Consider the following 18,005-nt stretch of genomic DNA (forward strand, 5'->3'; position numbering starts at 1 on the left):
AGAGTCTGCTGCCCCAGGTGAGATGGGGAGGGGACTGGTCCCAGTATGCAATGCTCCCTTGTTAGCCAAATGACCTTCATTAGTGAGGGCAGCATGAACCTCTGGGCCTCTCTCTAGGGGCCCACTTCTCCCCTGCCAGCCCCCAGCCTGGTGACCCCTCTGCCTGTGTGCAGAAGGGGTGTAACACGCCACTAAATTACACCCCCCTCCCCAACATGCTGAGACACCCACTGAGCACTCTCTTTGCTCTAGGGTAGATGGCACACTGGCTCTCATTCCGTCCCTCTTTCACCACCCGTCCCTGCAGGACGCAGACACCACTTACAGCCACACGAGTGTTCCCAGGTACCTGCTGAGGTGCTGGGGTGGCTCTGGGTTGGGCAAAGCTTGGGTCCCCTGGTTCCATTACTCCCACGGAGGGTTGTGGGTACCACACCACTCCTGCATGCATGTGGTTGGCTGCTGCCCATGATGCCTGCATGCAGATCTGCCTCTGGAATGCTCCTCCATCCCATGCCCAGTGTTTGTGAGGAAAGTATGGGCACTTGGGTTGAGTCTCTTTCAGCGTGCTCACCAGGGGCAGGAGCTCTCACATCGGCCTAGTTCTTAGCAGTTGCAGGATCCCAGCCATATTGCTGGCCAATTGGCCACTCAAGGGTGAATTAGCTTTTAAAGCTGAAGCAGCGCAGGAAACGTGGATTCTCCCTGTGGGAGCAGAAGCAATGGGATAGATGTCTGAACACCTTACGTCAGGAGCAGGGGCTGCCAAGCATAGTCCACAAACAGATCTTTGGTTGTCCTCTCTCGCACATCCTTGGCCTTTTGAGCAGGACTGGGAACTGCTGCGTACGGAGATCTTCAAATGCATTTGCTTTGGAACTGGCCCCTGGGCCAGCCTCTCCCCACGGCTCCTCAGTTAGAACTTGGTGTGTGTGCTGAAGCTGGAATGGTAAAATCCCTCCTCCAGCACTGCATGTTTCTCAAATCCAGCCAAGTGATGAGTTCTGTCACCCTGCTGCCTCCCGCTCCTTGGTATCTCTGCACAGGGGCCTGTTCGGGCAGCATGCCAGAGACACACTATCACCAGGTTCTGCTCCCCTCAACCCTGGGCCACGGTGCCACTGCTGAGTTAGCACCTAGCTCCAGGGACGCTTGAGTCTGGTCGAAGCCTCTGCCATGCTGAGATGCTGGATGAGCTACACTGTCAGGCAGGGCAGGTCTGGGCAGATCTCCCTGCCCAGCCACGTGTGCTCTGGACATACTGATGCTGAGAAGTCTGTTGGCGTTCAGTGAGCGGGAACAGTCTGGGCTGGCGGGGCGGGGGAGAAGCTGGCACTGCGTGTGGAGGGCTCGTTCCCTGCCTAGCAGACAGGTTGGCTGCAGTGTGACCAACTTTCAGGATTTTATCCCCAGTTTCACAATAAGTGTGTTTTCCTTAAAGCCCCAGCTCCTGGAGTCAGGTGATGATGTGAAAATTTCATCTTTAATTTAAAGACGTCAATTTCTTGCCTTTCTGATGTCAGAGAAAAACATGAAAATGGCCCTAAAAGGCAAATAAAGCACACCATGACTGTTGTAAATCAACATCATAATTTGGGGGGCCGCTACCGGAGCCTCTCCATTAGCTGTTAGTAGTGTCGGGAGCTGTGACACACAAGCGAACAGTTCTGAGACCATCCAGCAGAGGGCAGCGCTGCACAGTCCTAGTCCAGTTTGCTATGACCTGTATGTTCAAAAGAGACATTGATTTTTGGGGCCCAGTATGAGCCACCCCCCAGAGGCATGAGTTCCAGGAAGTGCTGAGCCTGCGCTCAGTGAAACTCCACCCCCCTTTGAGGTGTCTGCAGTTGGGCCCCCAGTCACTGGTTCCTCTTGAGAACTTAAGCCTACATTTGAATGATTTCCTCTGACGCTGCCACATGCTGCCTGTGACCCTTTTCTGGCACCTGTGCCTCCTCCGGTCTTGGGAAAGAGGCAGCTGGAATGTCCTAGGTTGTAGCTGGGCGAGCGGAGCCAATCGCAGCCGTATCCATACAGACAGTTGTGGCTGTCACAGGCACTGAACTCAGGAGCTTCTGACCAAACACACGCATCTAACACAGGAGGTCAGGAGAACTTCTGCAGGTGGGAGTTAGCAGCAGGCTGGCATGTGCCCTCGGTGGCCAATAGAGGGTGACACGCCCACGTGCACAAAGTCCGGTCACTGCAGAGCGTCAGCCTGCCCTCAGCAGTGGCAGGAGTAAGCCATGTGAGCTGCCGCAGGAAGGTCCCCCAAGAGCCACTTGCCCCAGGGCAGCACGGAGGGGAATTGACCCACTTGCTGCTGCGCTTTTGTGTTCCAGGGCCAGGCAGCATGACCGACATGGAGCTGGAAGAGGGCGGAGCCACCCTGGAGCTCGAGGATGAGAATGGCACCAAATCCGGTAAGGGCATGGCCTGCGGGTGGGGATTTACACCTCCCTTGTGCCAGCACAGAGCTCCCACACACCCGGTAGTTGCCGGCCAGGGGCGCTGCCGTGACCAATGGCCTTGGGGGGTGCGGGGGGGGGTGCCCGGGGCGTGGACATTTCCAGCTGCAGTTAACTCTGTTTCCTTAAGCGAATTGGGGGATGGTGGAAGGTGCCAGTGTGCAGCCCCAGGGCCTGAAACCCACAGCCCAGCTCAGACACTGCTGAGCGAGCTACCCTCCCAGAGCACCCAGCTGAGAGCAGAGCGCAGCGGGCATATGGCCATGTGCCACAACGATGAGGGGCAGCCGGGGGCACAAAGAAAGGGGTGGGGTTTGGGGTTCATTTGATTGTATTACAGTCAACATCACAAACACATCTCACCTGTCTGCACACACACACACACACACACACAGAGATATGAACACACATACCCAGAGCTCACCCGCCAGTGCGTGGGCACACACGCAGAGCTCAATCTCCAAAGGCACAGAAACACAGGGCTAAAATTATACACCTGCAAACACCTGTCTGCAAGTCCCCACCCCCAGGTCTCCCCAAGGGGTTTCACAGGAGGTCACGGCATTTCGGTGGTGACTCCTTACAACATGCCACCCACTGCTGCGTCTCTTTGGCTGCTGTAGTGGGGCAGAGGAGCTGACAGTCTCCGTATCAGCCTGTGAGCAGAGACAGCAAGAAGGCATCTCAGAGCTGAAGCCGCAGGGTACATTGCAGCTCCCATGTCCCAAAGCAATGGCAGGCTGGTGCACAGGGTGGGAGGGAAGGGTGTGTACACACCCACACCCACACCCACAGTCTGGGGCACTGGCGGGAGAGCAGGGTGACTCCTGCCCATTGGCTCAGCACAGCCTTGGGTGTGTTCCACCTGACACCGTATGTCTGAGCTTTAGCCATCAGCCCTCACGCTGCTCTGGGAAGGGGGGCGAAAGCTCTTGTCATCCCCAGGCCCCAGGAGAGGAAGCAGTGGCTATGCAGTGACAGAACTGGGAGTAGAACCCAGGAGTCCTGCTGCTTTTCTCATGCCTTATCACCACAGACCTGTGCATCTCTGCTTCTCCATGGGTTGGTGTGATCCCACCAAATCGCAGCAGAGGGCAACACCCTTCCCAGCAACTTACCGCTGACCTGAGACAGAGAGAGGGAAGCCCAGGGCGGCCTGGTTTCGTGGGCACCGAGGAAAGAATGTGGTGGAAGGGAAGGTCTGTCAGGTTCTGCATGTAGTCAGAAATGTTCAAATCTCAAATTAGATTAGATTTCTCTTAGATTTGCTTTCCTAAAACACCAGTTGTGTTGCTCCTAGCCTGATTCTACAGGCACATGTACACACACGCACACAAACACGAACACACATGCGCAGGAAGATGCAGATACACGCTGATCTCTGGTTTGCACTTCTCAGGTTATTAGGAAAGCCTGCCCAAGGAGCTGGAAATGTGGAAGCATCTTGTCAGGGTTCCCTCCCCACTCTGACCTCTGAAAGACCCCCTAAGCTTATTTCTACCAGGTTAGGTTAAAAAATTCCCCAAAACACAAATCTCTATTTGTCCTTGGACTGAGGTATGCTGCCACCACCAAGTGATTTAGACAAAGAATCAGGGAAAGGACCACTTGGAGTTCCTATTCCCACAAAATATCCCCCCAAGCCTACACCCCCTTTCCTGGGGAGGCTTGAAAAATAAACAAGGTGAGCACAAACCAGACTCTTGGGTTTGTAGGACACTAAAAACCCAATCAGATTCTTAAAAAACAGAACTTTATTATAAAGGGGGAAAAAAGTAAAAGAATCACCTCTGTAAAATCAGGATGGAAGGTAATTTTACAGGACAATCAGATTCAAAACACAGAGGATTGCCCTCTAGGCAAAACTTAAAAGTTACCAAAACCAGGGATAAACCTCCCTCTAGCACAAGGAAAATTCACAAGCTAAAACAAAAGATAAACTAACGCATTTCCTTGCTTTACTTACAATTTTTGTAATCTAGATGCTTAGTTCAAGTAGGGCTTTGGGAGATGTATTTTCCCTGTCCTGATTCCTCGCTGACCCAGAGAGAATCAACAAAAAGAACAAAGCAAAAAACTTCTCCCACAGATCTGAAAGTATCTTCTCCCCTTATTGGTCCTTTTGGTCAGGTGCCAACCAGGTTACCTGAGCTTCTTAACCCTTTACAGGTAAGGAGGGATTTTATGGTACCCGTAGCCGTATGTTTATGACAAACCTAGACAGAGGCAGCCCTAAAGCTCCCCTGCTCTGGTGGTGGAGGCCATGACATGAGCCTCTCTCTGCAGGACAGGTGGGGATTAAAGCTGCGGGGCTGTAAGGCTTGTCCCTGTCTGGCCTGCTGGGGTATGTGGGTACTGACCAGACGCTGCCACCCCTGCAGATCTGGAGACAACGGAGCTGCCATCCTGTCCTGAGACTGCAGGCATCCGGGCAAAGGACCATTGTGATTCCCTATTGGACTCCATCGACACTCAGCTCAGCCAGCTGCAGGTGTGTGGGGAGGGGCAGGGGGAAACCCCGAGGAAGGGACAATTGCTGTGGGTCAGAGGAGGCGTCTGAAATGTGGCAGGTCTGGATGATTGGTCTCAGGATTCAGCTTATGCACCAACCACTCAGGCAGCTGGCTGGTGTGGGCCAGTACCTGCCCAGGGCCGGTGGCTCGCGGGGAGTGGTGCCTGCCCAGGGATCCGGCCACCTGGCTGGCATGGGGTGGTGCCTGCCTGGGACACGACCACCTGGCTAGAGTGAGGTGGTGCCTGCCTGGCGACCTGGCCACTTGGCTGGCGTGTGCCCGAGGACCTGATGGCCAGTGTCTCTGTCTGGACACACATCTCCCATCATGAGCCCCAGGTGCAGTCTCTGTCGTGTGGTGGATCTGTGCCAAATGGGTTTGTTTCATGCACATGCACCCCCCTGCTATTCTGGACGCTGCGTAACCAGGAGGGGGCGCGGGTAGCCTGCAGCTGTGCCATTATCTGTTTCTTCTCCTTCTGCAGTGGCAGGGCCCTGGTGCAGGAGTCGCAGGTGGTCACACGAATGGGGACACCTCCCTGGAATGCTCCCCCAATGCCTCCTGGACTGCAGGTGAGTGAGCAAGGGCCAGCATGATTCTGGGAGGGGGAGGACCTAGGCCCACCCAAAACTAAAGACCCGCCCCCTAAAGTGAGGAGCGGGGCCACGAGGCCAGAAAGCAGCAGAGCACTTGGGACAGCAGATGTAAAAATAGGATGGGAGTGAAGGACAAGGGGTCAGAGTCAGGGCAGGCTGAGCGAATGATGGGACGAGCTTGTTCCTGGCGTGCTTTGTGGAAGGGCAAACCGCCCAGTGCAGGGGAAGCTGGCTAGCGAGCAGCTGTTGCTGGGGAAGCCCAGAGGCTCTGTTCAGAGACAGCTCAGAAATACAAACCCCTCCCTCTTGGAGCTGCAGAGTTGGACTGTGCCCATTTCAGGACGGGCTTTCTGGCAAGATTCCCACCGGCCAGAAAGTCCGCGTGTGGACTCTGCCATGCTCTGATACACAGCGTGGGAGTTCTGCTGCAAGCAGCTGGGGTTTCTAGTGAATTAAATCTGAACTCAAATGATGCTCTCAGCTGCGCTGCCCCCCGGCAGTTTAATCCGTTTTCGAATTCTGTTTATTTTGAACTGCCCCCAATCTTGAATTCTGAGCACGCTGCAAGATTTTGAACTGAAAACACATAACTGCGTCATCAACTTTGTTGGGGGAGGGAGGTCCTGGCAGCCAAGGAGGGGGCCATGGGGTCATGGAAAGTATCAGTGTGGGAGGCGGTTGGGGATTTTATGATTGTTGCATCAGACAGCTGATTTTGCTAAAACAATCAACAGTGAAATAGTTAATGAAATGATCATTTAAATGGGCATCAACTTCAGAGTTAGTACCCCTTCCACGTGATGAACTAGGGCAGTTCACGCTTCCTGGTGCTCTTGTGTCAGGCTCTCTGCAGACTCAGGCAGGCTCAGTTGCACCTGTCACACTTGGTTCATGTTTGGAAGGTTTTCCTGGCAATCAGAACTTATGTTTTAAATGAAAGCTTCCCTGCTGGAGCCCAGTTCTACAGCAAGGCGAGGCCCTGCCAAATAGCTGTGGGCTTGTATGGGAAATAAAGTCTCAATAATATTGGGCTAAATAATTCTCTGATCCGCTTCTTGATAGGTCTCATTTGCTCCCTGCCTGATGTCACAGTCCTCTGCTTGTGACATCACAGCGATGGCCAGAGCAGCCAGTCTCCGCTCAGCCCCACTCCAGGAGGAGTACGTCTGCAGGGGAGGGGTCACTGGGCTGCTCGGAGGAGGAGGAGCAAGGAAGGACGTGTGTTGCAGTTCACACTCTGCAGGTCTGTGTTGCTGCAGACACGCAGATCAAGGGCTCGGCTGAGGGCACGGGTCCCAGGCAGAGCTGGGTGAACTGGTGTAACTGCAGTGAAGCCAACAGAAGTTCGAATTTGGCCCATGAACAGCATGGTGCTTGGCAGGGATGCCGCTTGGCCCCTTCATCCCTGTGTTGTTTCAGGAGGCGAGGGGAGGGAAGTGGCAGCTGGGAAGGGAGGCGGGCGGGGTGCTGCAGCAGTGTGTTTGGGATGGAGCGTGTGTGAGTGGGGCAGACAGAACAAGGGTGAGGACCTGGTGGGGGAGCAAAGAGGGGTGGTCACTGAGCAGGGGGTCACTGCTGGCGGTAGGGGGAGCCATGCGACGCCATGTGATGGGGGCAGCAGAACCATCTGAGGCTGTTCTGGGAGCACTGCAAGGCTTTGTCCTTTAACAGGTGTCAAAGTGGAACTAAGGGGTTAACTGAGGGCGGATCTTTGAAGCGAATAACCAATTGCAGGAATCGCTTGTGGAGAAAGTGATCAGGAACCGTCGGCATGGATTCACCACGGGCAAGTCATGCCTGACTAATCTAATTGCCTTCTAAGACGAGATAACTGGCTCTGTGGATGAGGGGAAAGCAGTGGACGTGCTGTTCCTTGACTTTAGCAACGCTTTTGACATGATCTCCCACAGTATTCTTGCCAGCAAGTTAAGGAAGTATGGGCTGGATGAATGGACTATAAGGTGGTAGAAAGCTGGCTAGATTGTCGGGCTCAACGGGTAGTGATCAATGGCTCCATGTCTAGTTGGCAGCCGGTATCAAGTGGAGTGCCCCAAGGGTCGGTCCTGGGGCTGGTTTTGTTCAATATCTTCATAAATATCTTCAGAAGGACCTAGACCAATTGGAGGATTGGGCCAAAAGGAATCTGCTGAGGTTCAATAAGGATAAGTGCAGGGTCCTGCACTTAGGACGGAAGAACCCAATGCACAGCTACAGACTAGGGACCGAATGGCTAGGCAGCAGTTCTGCGGAAAAGGACCTAGGGGTGACAGTGGACGAGAAGCTGGATATGAGTCAGCAGTGTGCCCTTGTTGCCAAGAAGGCCAATGGCATTTTGGGGTGTATAAGTAGGGGCATAGCCAGCAGATCGAGGGACGTGATCGTTCCCCTCTATTCGACATTGGTGAGGCCTCATCTGGAGTACTGTGTCCAGTTTTGGGCCCCACACTACAAGAAGGATGTGGATAAATTGGAGAGAGTCCAGCGAAGGGCATCAAGAATGATTAGGGGTCTGGAACACATGACTTATGAGGAGAGGCTGAGGGAGCTGGGATTGTTTAGCCTGCAGAAGAGAAGAATGAGGGGGGATTTGATAGCTGCTTTCAACTACCTGAAAGGGGGTTCCAAAGAGGATGGCTCTAGACTGTTCTCAATGGTAGCAGATGACAGAACGAGGAGTAATGGTCTCAAGTTGCAGTGGGGGAGGTTTAGATTGGATATTAGGAAAAAACTTTTTCACTAGGAGGGTGGAGAAACACTGGAATGCGTTACCTAGGGAGGTGGTGGAATCTCCTTCCTTAGAGGTTTTTAAGGTCAGGCTTGACAAAGCCCTGGCTGGGATGATTTAACTGGGAATTGGTCCTGCTTCGAGCAGGGGGTTGGACTAGAACCTTCTGGGGTCCCTTCCAACCCTGATATTCTATGATTCTATGAAAGGTGCAACAGAATTGGTTGCAATACAAGCTTGCTACTCCTAGGCCGGGATTGGCCGAAATAACCTTTGTGACATGCTGATTGGACGGGAGGCTCAGGGTGCAATGGTTCCTGCACAGGCTATGAAATCTGAGCAGTTATAGGGGCCCAGTGGCAAACCCTGGGCCTTGATCTGCCCCCCATAGCGAGCCCTTCCCTATGGGGACAGGCCCTGGCGGGGGGAGGAGCTTGTGTTATAAGAACATAAGAACGGCTATAGTGGGTGAGGCCAAAGGTCCACCCAGCCCAGTATCCTGTCCTCTGACAGTGGCCAATGGCAGGTGCCCCAAAGGGAATGAACAGACAGGTGATCATCAAGTGATCCATGCCCTGTCGCCCATTCCCAGCTTCTGCTAAACAGAGGCTAGGGACACCCTCCCTGCCCATCCTGGCTAATAGGTCCATCAATGGCTATCTTCCATGAATCTATCTAGCTCCCTTTTGAACTCCATTATAGTATCGGCCTTCACAACACCCCCTGGCAAGGAGTTCCAGAGGTTGACAGTGTGTCGCGTGAAAAAATACTTACTTGTGTTTGTTTTAAACCTGCTACCTCTTAATTTCACCTGGTGTCCCCTTGTTCTTGTTTTATGAGAAGGAGTAAATAACACTTCCTTGTTTACATTCTCTACACCACTCATGATTTTATAGACCTCTGTCATATCCCCCCTTAGTCGTCTCTTTTCCAAGCTGAAAAGTCCCAGTCTTATTAATCTTGCCTCATACGGAAGCTGTTCCATACCCCTAATCATTTTTGTTGCCCTTTTCTGAACATTTTCCAATTCCAGTATATCTTTTTTGAGATGGGGAGACCACATCTGCGTGCGGTATTCAAGGTGTGGGTGCACCATGGATTTATACAGAGGCAATCTGATATTTTCTGTCTTATCTATGTTACCAGATAGTGACCCCTAAAGGTGACTGAGTGATGTTGACGGTCCCTGGAGGGAGACTCCACCATTCCAAGGAGGTCTCCAAGATGGCGGCCACACTGCTGGGATGCATGCGGTGGTGGGAGGGGGGATTTGGGCTGACATGCTGGCACTCAGCACTGGAGGCAACCAAAGCCAGAGGCTGCTTTCCCACATGCCAGCCTAAGGCACCCATCTTCCCCAGCCCCTTCGCTTAATACCTGTCCCACGTGTGCAAGAAACACTCCACAAAGGAGCAGGGAAACCATGGGTGGCCAACAGCAAGTGGTTCCACTTAGAAGGTGTAGTCTGGCACCCAGACACTGCGGTGATGGGCTTTCATGAGTGGGTGACTGCGACACTTCTAGAAAGGAACAAGAAAAAGCCCCAGGGGGGAGGGATTTTATGGTTTGCCTCCTGCCAGAACAGAATCTTCACCAAATAAGCTTTAAAATGGCAAAGAGGAGCATACGTATAGCCAGATTGGATCAGAGCAAAGGTCCATGTTGACTAGCATTCTGTCTCTGAGGGTGCCCAGTGCCAGCCACTTCAGAGGGAAGTGTGCGAACCCTGCAGTGGGCAGGTACAGTCCCATAAATACCTGCAGAGAGAAGGCAGGTGATGGAGGCAGCATGGCCCAATGGGTAGGACATGGCGGGAGACTCTGGAGACCTGGGTTCTGTTCCTGCCTCTGGCTTCCTGTGTGTTGTCGAGCAATCAACTACCTCTCTGCCCCTCAGTGTCCCCCATCTGTTCAATGGGGCTAGTGGTCCTGACCCTCCTGGGTAAAGCAGGGAGAGATCTGCAGATGAAAAGAGCAGACTGTCCTGTCTTCTCACAGTAGTGAGCTTGGACGCCTTTGCAGAGGAAGAAACCGGCTTGTTGTTAGTATGATATTTACAAATCAGTTCCGCCTTCATTTAGCTTTCAGGACCAAGTTCAGAGTTGGGTGGATTTTCCCCCCTGCAAGATCAGACATTGTTAGCAGCTCCTCGGGCAGAACAGAGCGGACAAGGCAGGAACTCGGCTGCCCCGTATGGAGTGCTAGCTCTGAGCCTCCCGGCTGGAAGGCCCCTGCTCTGTTTCCCATTGAGATGTGCAGGCCTGAGAAAGTGAGGGTGCTCGCCAGCGTAATGGTGGTTTATGGAGGGACTCACAGCTCTTTGTTTACTTCCCTCCCCTGTGCAGAGATGGAAGGATGCTGTGCGAACCAGGACGGCACCTCCTGGGGCGAAGCCGGCCCCTCTCGGAAGGAGGAGTATGGCTGGAGGCTGCTGCATCTCCTTGGCTCTAAGCAAGCCCCAGAGAACCTGGGGGACCAGAGCGACTCGAATTCCGTCTGCACGGAGGACTTTGCTGCCAGGTTTAGGGACGGCATGGTCGACCCCCTGGTGAATTCCGATGGGGAAGAGGATGTGCCAGCTGGAGACTCTGCTGAGGAAGGGAGCGTCCCGGGAGTCAAAGCCAGGAGCACTGGTCTCTCCCCCGCCACGGAGACGTGTGTGGCAGAGGGGCGAGAAGGGGACTTACCCCTGGCTTTGTCCAGCAGCGTGGAAGGGCCCCAGTCCCTGAGCTCTAGGACCAGGAGAGAGAGCCTGGAGTCTCTGGGGGGCAGGATATCCAGGCTGAGCCAGCTCAACACTATGGACACCCCAAGCAGCACGGACACGGGGAAAGCCAGCTCCACGGGAAGCCGGGCGCCTGGACTAGCCCCGTCTGAACGGGTGGAGACCTCGGAGGAAAGCATTCCCTGGCCCCTGGAGGGCTCTTCCAGATGGATCCAGGACTCCTGGGAAAACTCCCTACCTTTCAGCAGCCCCTTGCTTGTGGAGGAGCTGGGCCCCAGCCAGCCACTCAGAGCTCTGGATGCCAGGGCCAGCGGCACGAGAGCCTGGGCCAGAGAGTCCCAGCCTGTGAGGACAGCTCCGAGTCCGTCCGGGAGGAGACAATCTGAGCATGGGCACGTCTGGTCCCACAGCCCCTCTCACTCTGCACCCACAGCGGCCTGCGGCAGCCATTCACTGGCCTCCAGAGGGGAGAAGAGCCCCCGGCTAATAGCATCCCCCTGCCCCGACCAAGGGCTGCCCCTGGAGAAACTGGCACATCAAGGCTCAGCTTTGCAAGGGTTTGGTGCCACAACACAGCTGGCTAGTAGCCCTGAAAGCGTCCAGACATCCCTAGCTATGGTTAGCGATGGCTGCGTGGTGACGCAGGGTGGGGTTGGTCCAGGAGATCCCAAGCGGGAAGCCCCAGAGCTGCTGCAACAGGGGTCGGTGATTCCCCGGGGACCGTCTGGAAGGGGCGTCACTCGTGCTGCGGCTAGCGGAGGCGGGGAGGGAATCTGGCGGAGCTGTGAGCTGCAGTCTGGCCCAGCGGAGAGGGGAGCTCGCGGCCTGACACTGTGTAAGTCTGGAGCACAGGGCTGAAAGTGCCGTGGAGTCGGCTGGACTCTGCAGGAGTCTGGCTGGCTCCAGAACTAGGGCTGGCTCGTCCCTCTGCCCTGTCACCATGGAACTGAGTACGTGGGGAGAAAACGTTCATCGCTGAGCTAGGGAGGAGGGCGTCAGCATGGATGGGAAGCACTGGATCAGCACATGGGGGAGCAGTGACAGTACGTGGGGGGGGACGCTGTGACAGCACAGTGGGGGCTGCATTGGCCATTGGGGTGAGATGATGGAGGCTCTTGTGGACTCTTCCTGGCTCATAAGGGGTCTGACAAACTCCACGGGGAGTGCCGCATTCCCAGTGATCACAGACATCCTTGCAAGCTCAGCAAAGCCCCATGGGACCTGGCCAGTCCGTCAAAGGGGATGGGCAGGTCCCGGTCACGTCCCCACCCCGTGGGGCACTAGCAGGGAAAGGTGCTTGGGGCTGCCCTCCCTTGGGCAGGGACACACATGCATTTCTGCCATGCTGCGAATGAAACAGACACAACCAGTTGTTCCTGTCCCCCGCCTTCCACCAGTGCTCCCAGTGCCCGGAGCAGCGCTGGCTGGTTGCCTGTCCTTGCTTGGCAGCGGGGGAGCTGGGGGGCAGGGCCTGGGGAGTGGCTGGGAAGATAAGGCTGTGGCAACACAGGGCTGGGGTTCCCGCGTGACAGCAGGGACGGGACTGGCAGTGTGGAGTGACACTGCAGCAGCATGGGAGCGGATCAGGGGCGTGGTGGAAGACAGGGAGAGCCTGGGGCTGGGTTACTCGCGTGCTGTGCAGCTGGGGGTGAGACGCCGCCCCGCCTGGAGCACCTGCCGTGCTTTGCCAGAGGACGCTGCAGCGTGGCTGGCCAAGGGCATGTCCCGGTCCCGTGCCCACCAAAGGGGGTGTTAGCAGGGGATTGGCCTGTGCTCAGGGCAGTGCAGGGAAAGTGACTGTGATTGGCCCCTGCACTGCAGGGCAAGGGGGACCCCCTGCTCCTCTCTCAGTGGGGCTCGGTGATGTAATGCTGGGGCACGGCCTGAAGCTCTGAGCAAAGGGAGTGGTTGGGGGCTGGGCAGGGCCCCATGGATTCCAGGAGCGGGGAGGAAAGGTCAGTTCCTTGGGGCAGGAAGCTGAAGGATTCTGGGGTGGGCAGGTAGCTGGAAGGGGGTGACAGATGGGGCCCCACAATGTGGTGGTCCAGGCACCCTGTCTGTGGGTGCTGGGGGGAGGTGTTCCCAGCTGGTGAGGAGGGAGCTGGGGCACCATGAGGGGAAGGACTGGGCTCCTAGAGCCGCCCCTGCTTTCCTGGTTACCCCCACCCCGACTCCCATGGAATCTCCCTGCTCAGTGCTGCGTGGGGGGGGAGCAGGGGAAGCCCCCAGCCCCTCCCCCAGTCATTGCTGAGGGGAGAGTTCCGCCTGGCCCCCAATTTGCCTGGCCGTTCAGCCTGGTGCCCCAGGGGGCCCTGTGCTACCAGCAGCTCTGTCCTGCAGCCACACGGCCCATGATGCAGGAGTGCATGTGTCTTCCAGGAGCCCCTGGCTACTGGCTCCCGTTCTCACCCTCTCTGTAGGTCCTAACCCCGGGGCAGGCGTCTCCGAGAGTCGAGAGATGCAGAGCAGCCTGAACCCAGCTCGGGACGAGGGCTTTCCGGGGCCCTGCAACTACAAGCACGTGGCTGGTAAGAGGAGCGGCCGGCTGGCTGCCGCTTCGTGGGGAAAGCGCTGCGTCCTGCCCAATGTCCTCTCTAATTGTTAACCGGCCGTGTGCGCAAAACATTTCTTCTGTGCAAACTGTTGTGCTTCTGTGCAAATTTTTGTGCGCGTGGTGTTTCGCCGTGTGCGCGGGGTTTAGGATCTGTGTGTGCACGCGCACAGCTTAGAGGGAGCAGTGGTCCTGCCCCCAATCCTGGGCCTGCGCCTGCCTGGGATCTGTGCCCTCCCATTGATCTGCTCCTTTCCTGGAAAATGGGTGATCCTGTCCCGGCCTCACCTGCTGGTCCCCCACCCTGGGAGATGCCTGCCCTCCTTGTCACTGCAGGGAGGGTGGAACAAATGCAGGATCTGGGGGAGGACAGAGCCTCTGGGTTTGTGCCGTGGCTGGGGCTGGGAGAGCAGAGGAGTCACCCCTGGTCACAGGTTCAGTTGGGCGAGAGGGTGGCAGGGAAACCCCCCTCACTCTGGGGTCAGCTGGGTTTGGCATCTCTCCCATCCTCCACTCATCCTCTTTCAGGCGTCCCCATCACCAGTTTCAACACCATCACCATCGGCAGTGACCTGGACTCAGTGAGGATGGAGACAGTCCAGGTTCACCTCTGCAAGGCCATCGGCTGCCAGAAAGGTATGGTCTGGGGCTCAGCCAGATGGCCATTCCCCAGGGAGCTCATCAGTGCCCTCAGTGAATCCCCCTTGTGTCTCCTCCTCCAGACCAGCCTCTCTCTGCCCCCTGGCCCTGCTCTCGCTGTCGCAGGGCGATGGAGCTGCACTGGGGGCGTGGGGATGGAGCTGCCCCTTGCAGCTGTGCGGGCCCCGCTCTCTCTTGTTCCCGTCCCAGCCCACAGGTGACTGTGCCTTCTCTGCTCTCTGTGTGGAATGCACCCCAGACCCCCCAGCGCATTCACACCTTGTGCTGGGATCCCAGCCACTGCCCCCCCGACCCCTCCAGCCCTGCTGCATTAGCCACATACTGTTAGGGGTGATTGCCTTAGCAGGGTGGCTCAGACTCAAAGTCCAGGCTGGCTCCCTGCTCCCCACAGCTCCTCCTGCTGGCTCTCAGGTGCACTTGCTGTCCCAGGAGCTAGTCTACTATTGCTGTGGAGACACAATGCTTCTCTTCTCCAAACAGCTCCTGGCCGCAGCACTAAGGGGCCCTGCTACCCACGGAGAGACTCTTTGGGGTAAGTGCTGATGAGAGTCCACCAGCTCGGCCCCTGGTGCAACGCCAAGCAGCGATGGTCCTGTGGAGACTCACGCCCAGGGCTCCCATTATCTGTGGCACTGCAACCTGCCACAGCGCCATACCAAATCCTGCAGTCAAGAACACAGGAACGGCCGCTCTGCTCAGATCAGTAATCCAGCTAGCCCAGTGCCTGGCCCTGACAGTGGCCAGTGCCATATGCTTCTGGCAGTCAGCGGTTCAGGGCCATAGGGTTGCAGGATGGGCAGGGATGCAACCCTATGAACTCCGTGAACTGATCTAGTTCTTTTCTGAACCCTGTTCTAGTCTTGGCCTTCACAACATCCTCTGTCAAAGAGTTCCACAGGTTGACTGTGCGTTGTGTTTAAGAAATACTTCCTTTTGTTTGTTTTAAACCTGCTGCCCATTAATTTTATTGGGTTACTTCTGGTTCTTGTGTTATGTGAAGGAGTAAATGACACTTCCTGATTTACTTTCTCTGTACCACTCCTGGCTTTATAGACCTCTAGCATATCCCCCCTTAGTTGTCTCTTTTCTAAGATGAACAGTCCCAGTCTTATTAATCTCTCCTCGTATGGAAGCTGTTCCACCCCCCTTAATCATTTGTGTGGCCCTTCTCTGTACCTTTTCCAATTCTAATATAACTTTTCTGTGATGGGGCGACCAGAACTGCGCACATTCATGGTGAGGGCATCCCATGGATTTATATAGAGGCAATAAGATATTTTCCATTTTATTATCTATCCCTTTCCTAATGATTCCCAATATTCTGTTCACTTTTTTGATGGCTGCTGCACACTGAGTGGATGTTTTCAGAGAACTCTCCACAATGACGCCAAGATCTTTCTCGAGTGGTAACGGCTAATTTAGACCCCATCATTTTATATGTATAGTTGGGATTATACTTTCCAATGTGCATTGCTTTGCATTTATCAACATTGAATTTCATCTGCCGTTTCTTGCCCAGTCACCCAGGTTTGTGAGATCCCTTTGTAACTCGTCTGCTTTGGACTTAACTATCTTGAGTCATTTTGCCACCTCGCTGTTCACCCCTTTTCCACATGATTTATCCGGCATGTCTCTGCTCATCCTGCCCTCCGGCAGTGGCAATGTGACCGCGTTGCAGCAGGATGATGTGGTGATTAGCGCAGGGGGGTTTGGAAACCAGGATTCTGTCTTAGGCTCCGCTGCACCCTGCAGTAAGTATCTTGCATTTTTGGGTTGTTTTTTTTAAAAGCCACAACCTGATCTGAGCAGACCAGGGTGGCTCGGCTGCTCCAGGGAGCCACCGGCTGAGATGTGAATTCTGAAATGATCAAGAGCTGCTGACACAAGGCTGGATGGGACTACATCCAGGTCCCCCAGCTAATGCAGTGTCATTCCACTGGCTCATGCAGAGTGGGTTCCCCCAGCTTTCAGGCCTAGCCCCCTCCAGTCCTGCATCAGCATCTCTTGGCCATTTTGACAGTCCTCCTGCAGGGTGCGGTACTCCCAGGTGGGGCACTCTCCCTTGCATTGATCCTTAGTCGAGGCACAGGGCACTGGTACCTCCACTTGACTTTGGAACTTTCCTCTTGACCTGGGAGCACGGAGCCTGCCAACTCCAGGCACTTGGAGGCCGGGTACGAAGAAGGCTGTGAGCCGGGCCACCTGCTTCGAGCCAGCAGCCTTATAAAAAGGCAGCCAGTTGCAAACCGAGTGAGCAGTGAACAGAGGACAGGCAAACAGAGGGAGTTTGCCGGGGAGTTTGCACAGAGTGTTTTTGCCTTTCCGGCTCCAGTGAGCAGTACATACAACATCTGAGGAGCCTCTTAAAAGGAAGACATGGCTAGTGAGCGATCAGCTGCTGTGACCTGCTCAGAATGTGCCATGTTTGTCTTTCTCCCAGAGGACAGAAGTGATTTTGTCTGTATGAAGTGCAAGCTGGTCTACATATTGGAAGAGAAGGTTAGAGGACTAGAGAACCAAGTATCATCCCTGCGTTGCATCAGAGAAAATGAATAGAAGTCAGTGTTTGGTTCTGGAAGCAAAACATGCTGAAGAATCAGAGAGTGCAGAGCAGAGCGGGGAAGAATATTGGCAGCATGTGACCTCGAGAGGAAGAAAGAGGAGAACCTATGTACCGCCAATGCAGAGAGAGGTGCACAACCATTTTCAGGCTCTCTGCACAGGTACTATGGCGCAGAAGGGTTTGGAAGAGCCCTCTGAGGGAAAGTATCAGAAGGAGACCCCATCGGCCAGAAGGCATGGGATTAATTGTCCTAGGAACGGGGGTTCCATGACCACCACTCCCAAGAGGAGGAGACGGGTGGTGGTGGTCGGAACTCCCTCCTAAGGGGGACGGAGTCATCCATCTGCCAACCAGACCGGGAGACTCGAGAAGTGTGCTGCTTGCCTGGAGCTAGAATCCAGGAAGTGACGGACTGTTTGCCAAGACTGATCAAGCCCTCGGATCGCTACCCCTTCCTCCTTCCCCAATGGGCACCAATGATACGGCCAAGAATGACCTTGAGCGGATCACTGCGGACTACGTGGCTCTGGGAAAAAGGATAAAGGAGTTTGAGGTGCAAGTTGTGTTCTCGTCCATCCTCCCTGTTGAAGGAAAAGGCCCAGGTAGAGACCTTTGAATTGTGGAGGTGAATGTGTGGTTATGCATGTGGTGTTGGAGAGAGGGCTTTGGATTCTTCGACCATGGGATGTTGGTCCGGGAAGAAGGATTGCAAGGCAGAGACGGGCTCCACCTAACAAAGAGAGGGAAGAGCATCTTCGCAGGCAGGCTTGCTAACCTAGTGAGCAGGGCTTTAAACTAGGTTTGCCGGGGGATGGTGACCTAAGCCCAGAGGTAAGTGCGGGAGTGGGATACCAGGAGGAAACACAAGGAGGAGGGTACAAGATGAGAAGCCTCCTGTTTCATACTGAGAAAGTAAGGCAATCGGCTAGTTATCTTAGGTGCATGTACACGAATGCAAGAAGCCTGGGAAACAAGCAGGAAGAATTGGAAGTCCTGGCTCAGTCAAGGAACTGTGACGTGATTGGAATAACAGAGACTCAGTGGGGTAACCTGCATGACTTGAGCACTGTCGTGGATGGGTATAAACTGTCCAGGAATGACAGGCAGGGGAGGAAAGGTGGAGGAGCTGCATTGTCTGTAACGGAGCAGTATGACTGCTCAGAGCTCCAGTCTGAAACGGGAGAAAAGCCTGTTGAGAGTCTTTG

At 55.0% G+C, this 18,005-nt stretch overlaps 1 protein-coding gene across 1 annotated transcript in view; it reads left to right on the plus strand.

Moving 5' to 3' along the window:
• Nucleotides 1-18,005, plus strand: part of LOC311531826 (uncharacterized protein) — a 64,336-nt gene that overhangs the window by 524 nt on the left and 45,807 nt on the right. The window contains exons 2-8 of the mRNA XM_084649575.1: nt 2,343-2,423; nt 4,850-4,959; nt 5,466-5,553; nt 10,647-11,861; nt 13,447-13,554; nt 14,106-14,213; nt 14,718-14,769. Of these exons, the coding sequence (XP_084505701.1) occupies nt 2,354-2,423; nt 4,850-4,959; nt 5,466-5,553; nt 10,647-11,861; nt 13,447-13,554; nt 14,106-14,213; nt 14,718-14,769 (1,751 nt within the window). The 5' untranslated portion in view covers nt 2,343-2,353. The remainder of the gene's footprint in view (nt 1-2,342; nt 2,424-4,849; nt 4,960-5,465; nt 5,554-10,646; nt 11,862-13,446; nt 13,555-14,105; nt 14,214-14,717; nt 14,770-18,005) is intronic.

This window comes from Lepidochelys olivacea (assembly GCF_965140295.1).
Source record: "Lepidochelys olivacea isolate rLepOli2 genome assembly, chromosome: 15".
NCBI lineage: Eukaryota > Metazoa > Chordata > Testudines > Cheloniidae > Lepidochelys > Lepidochelys olivacea.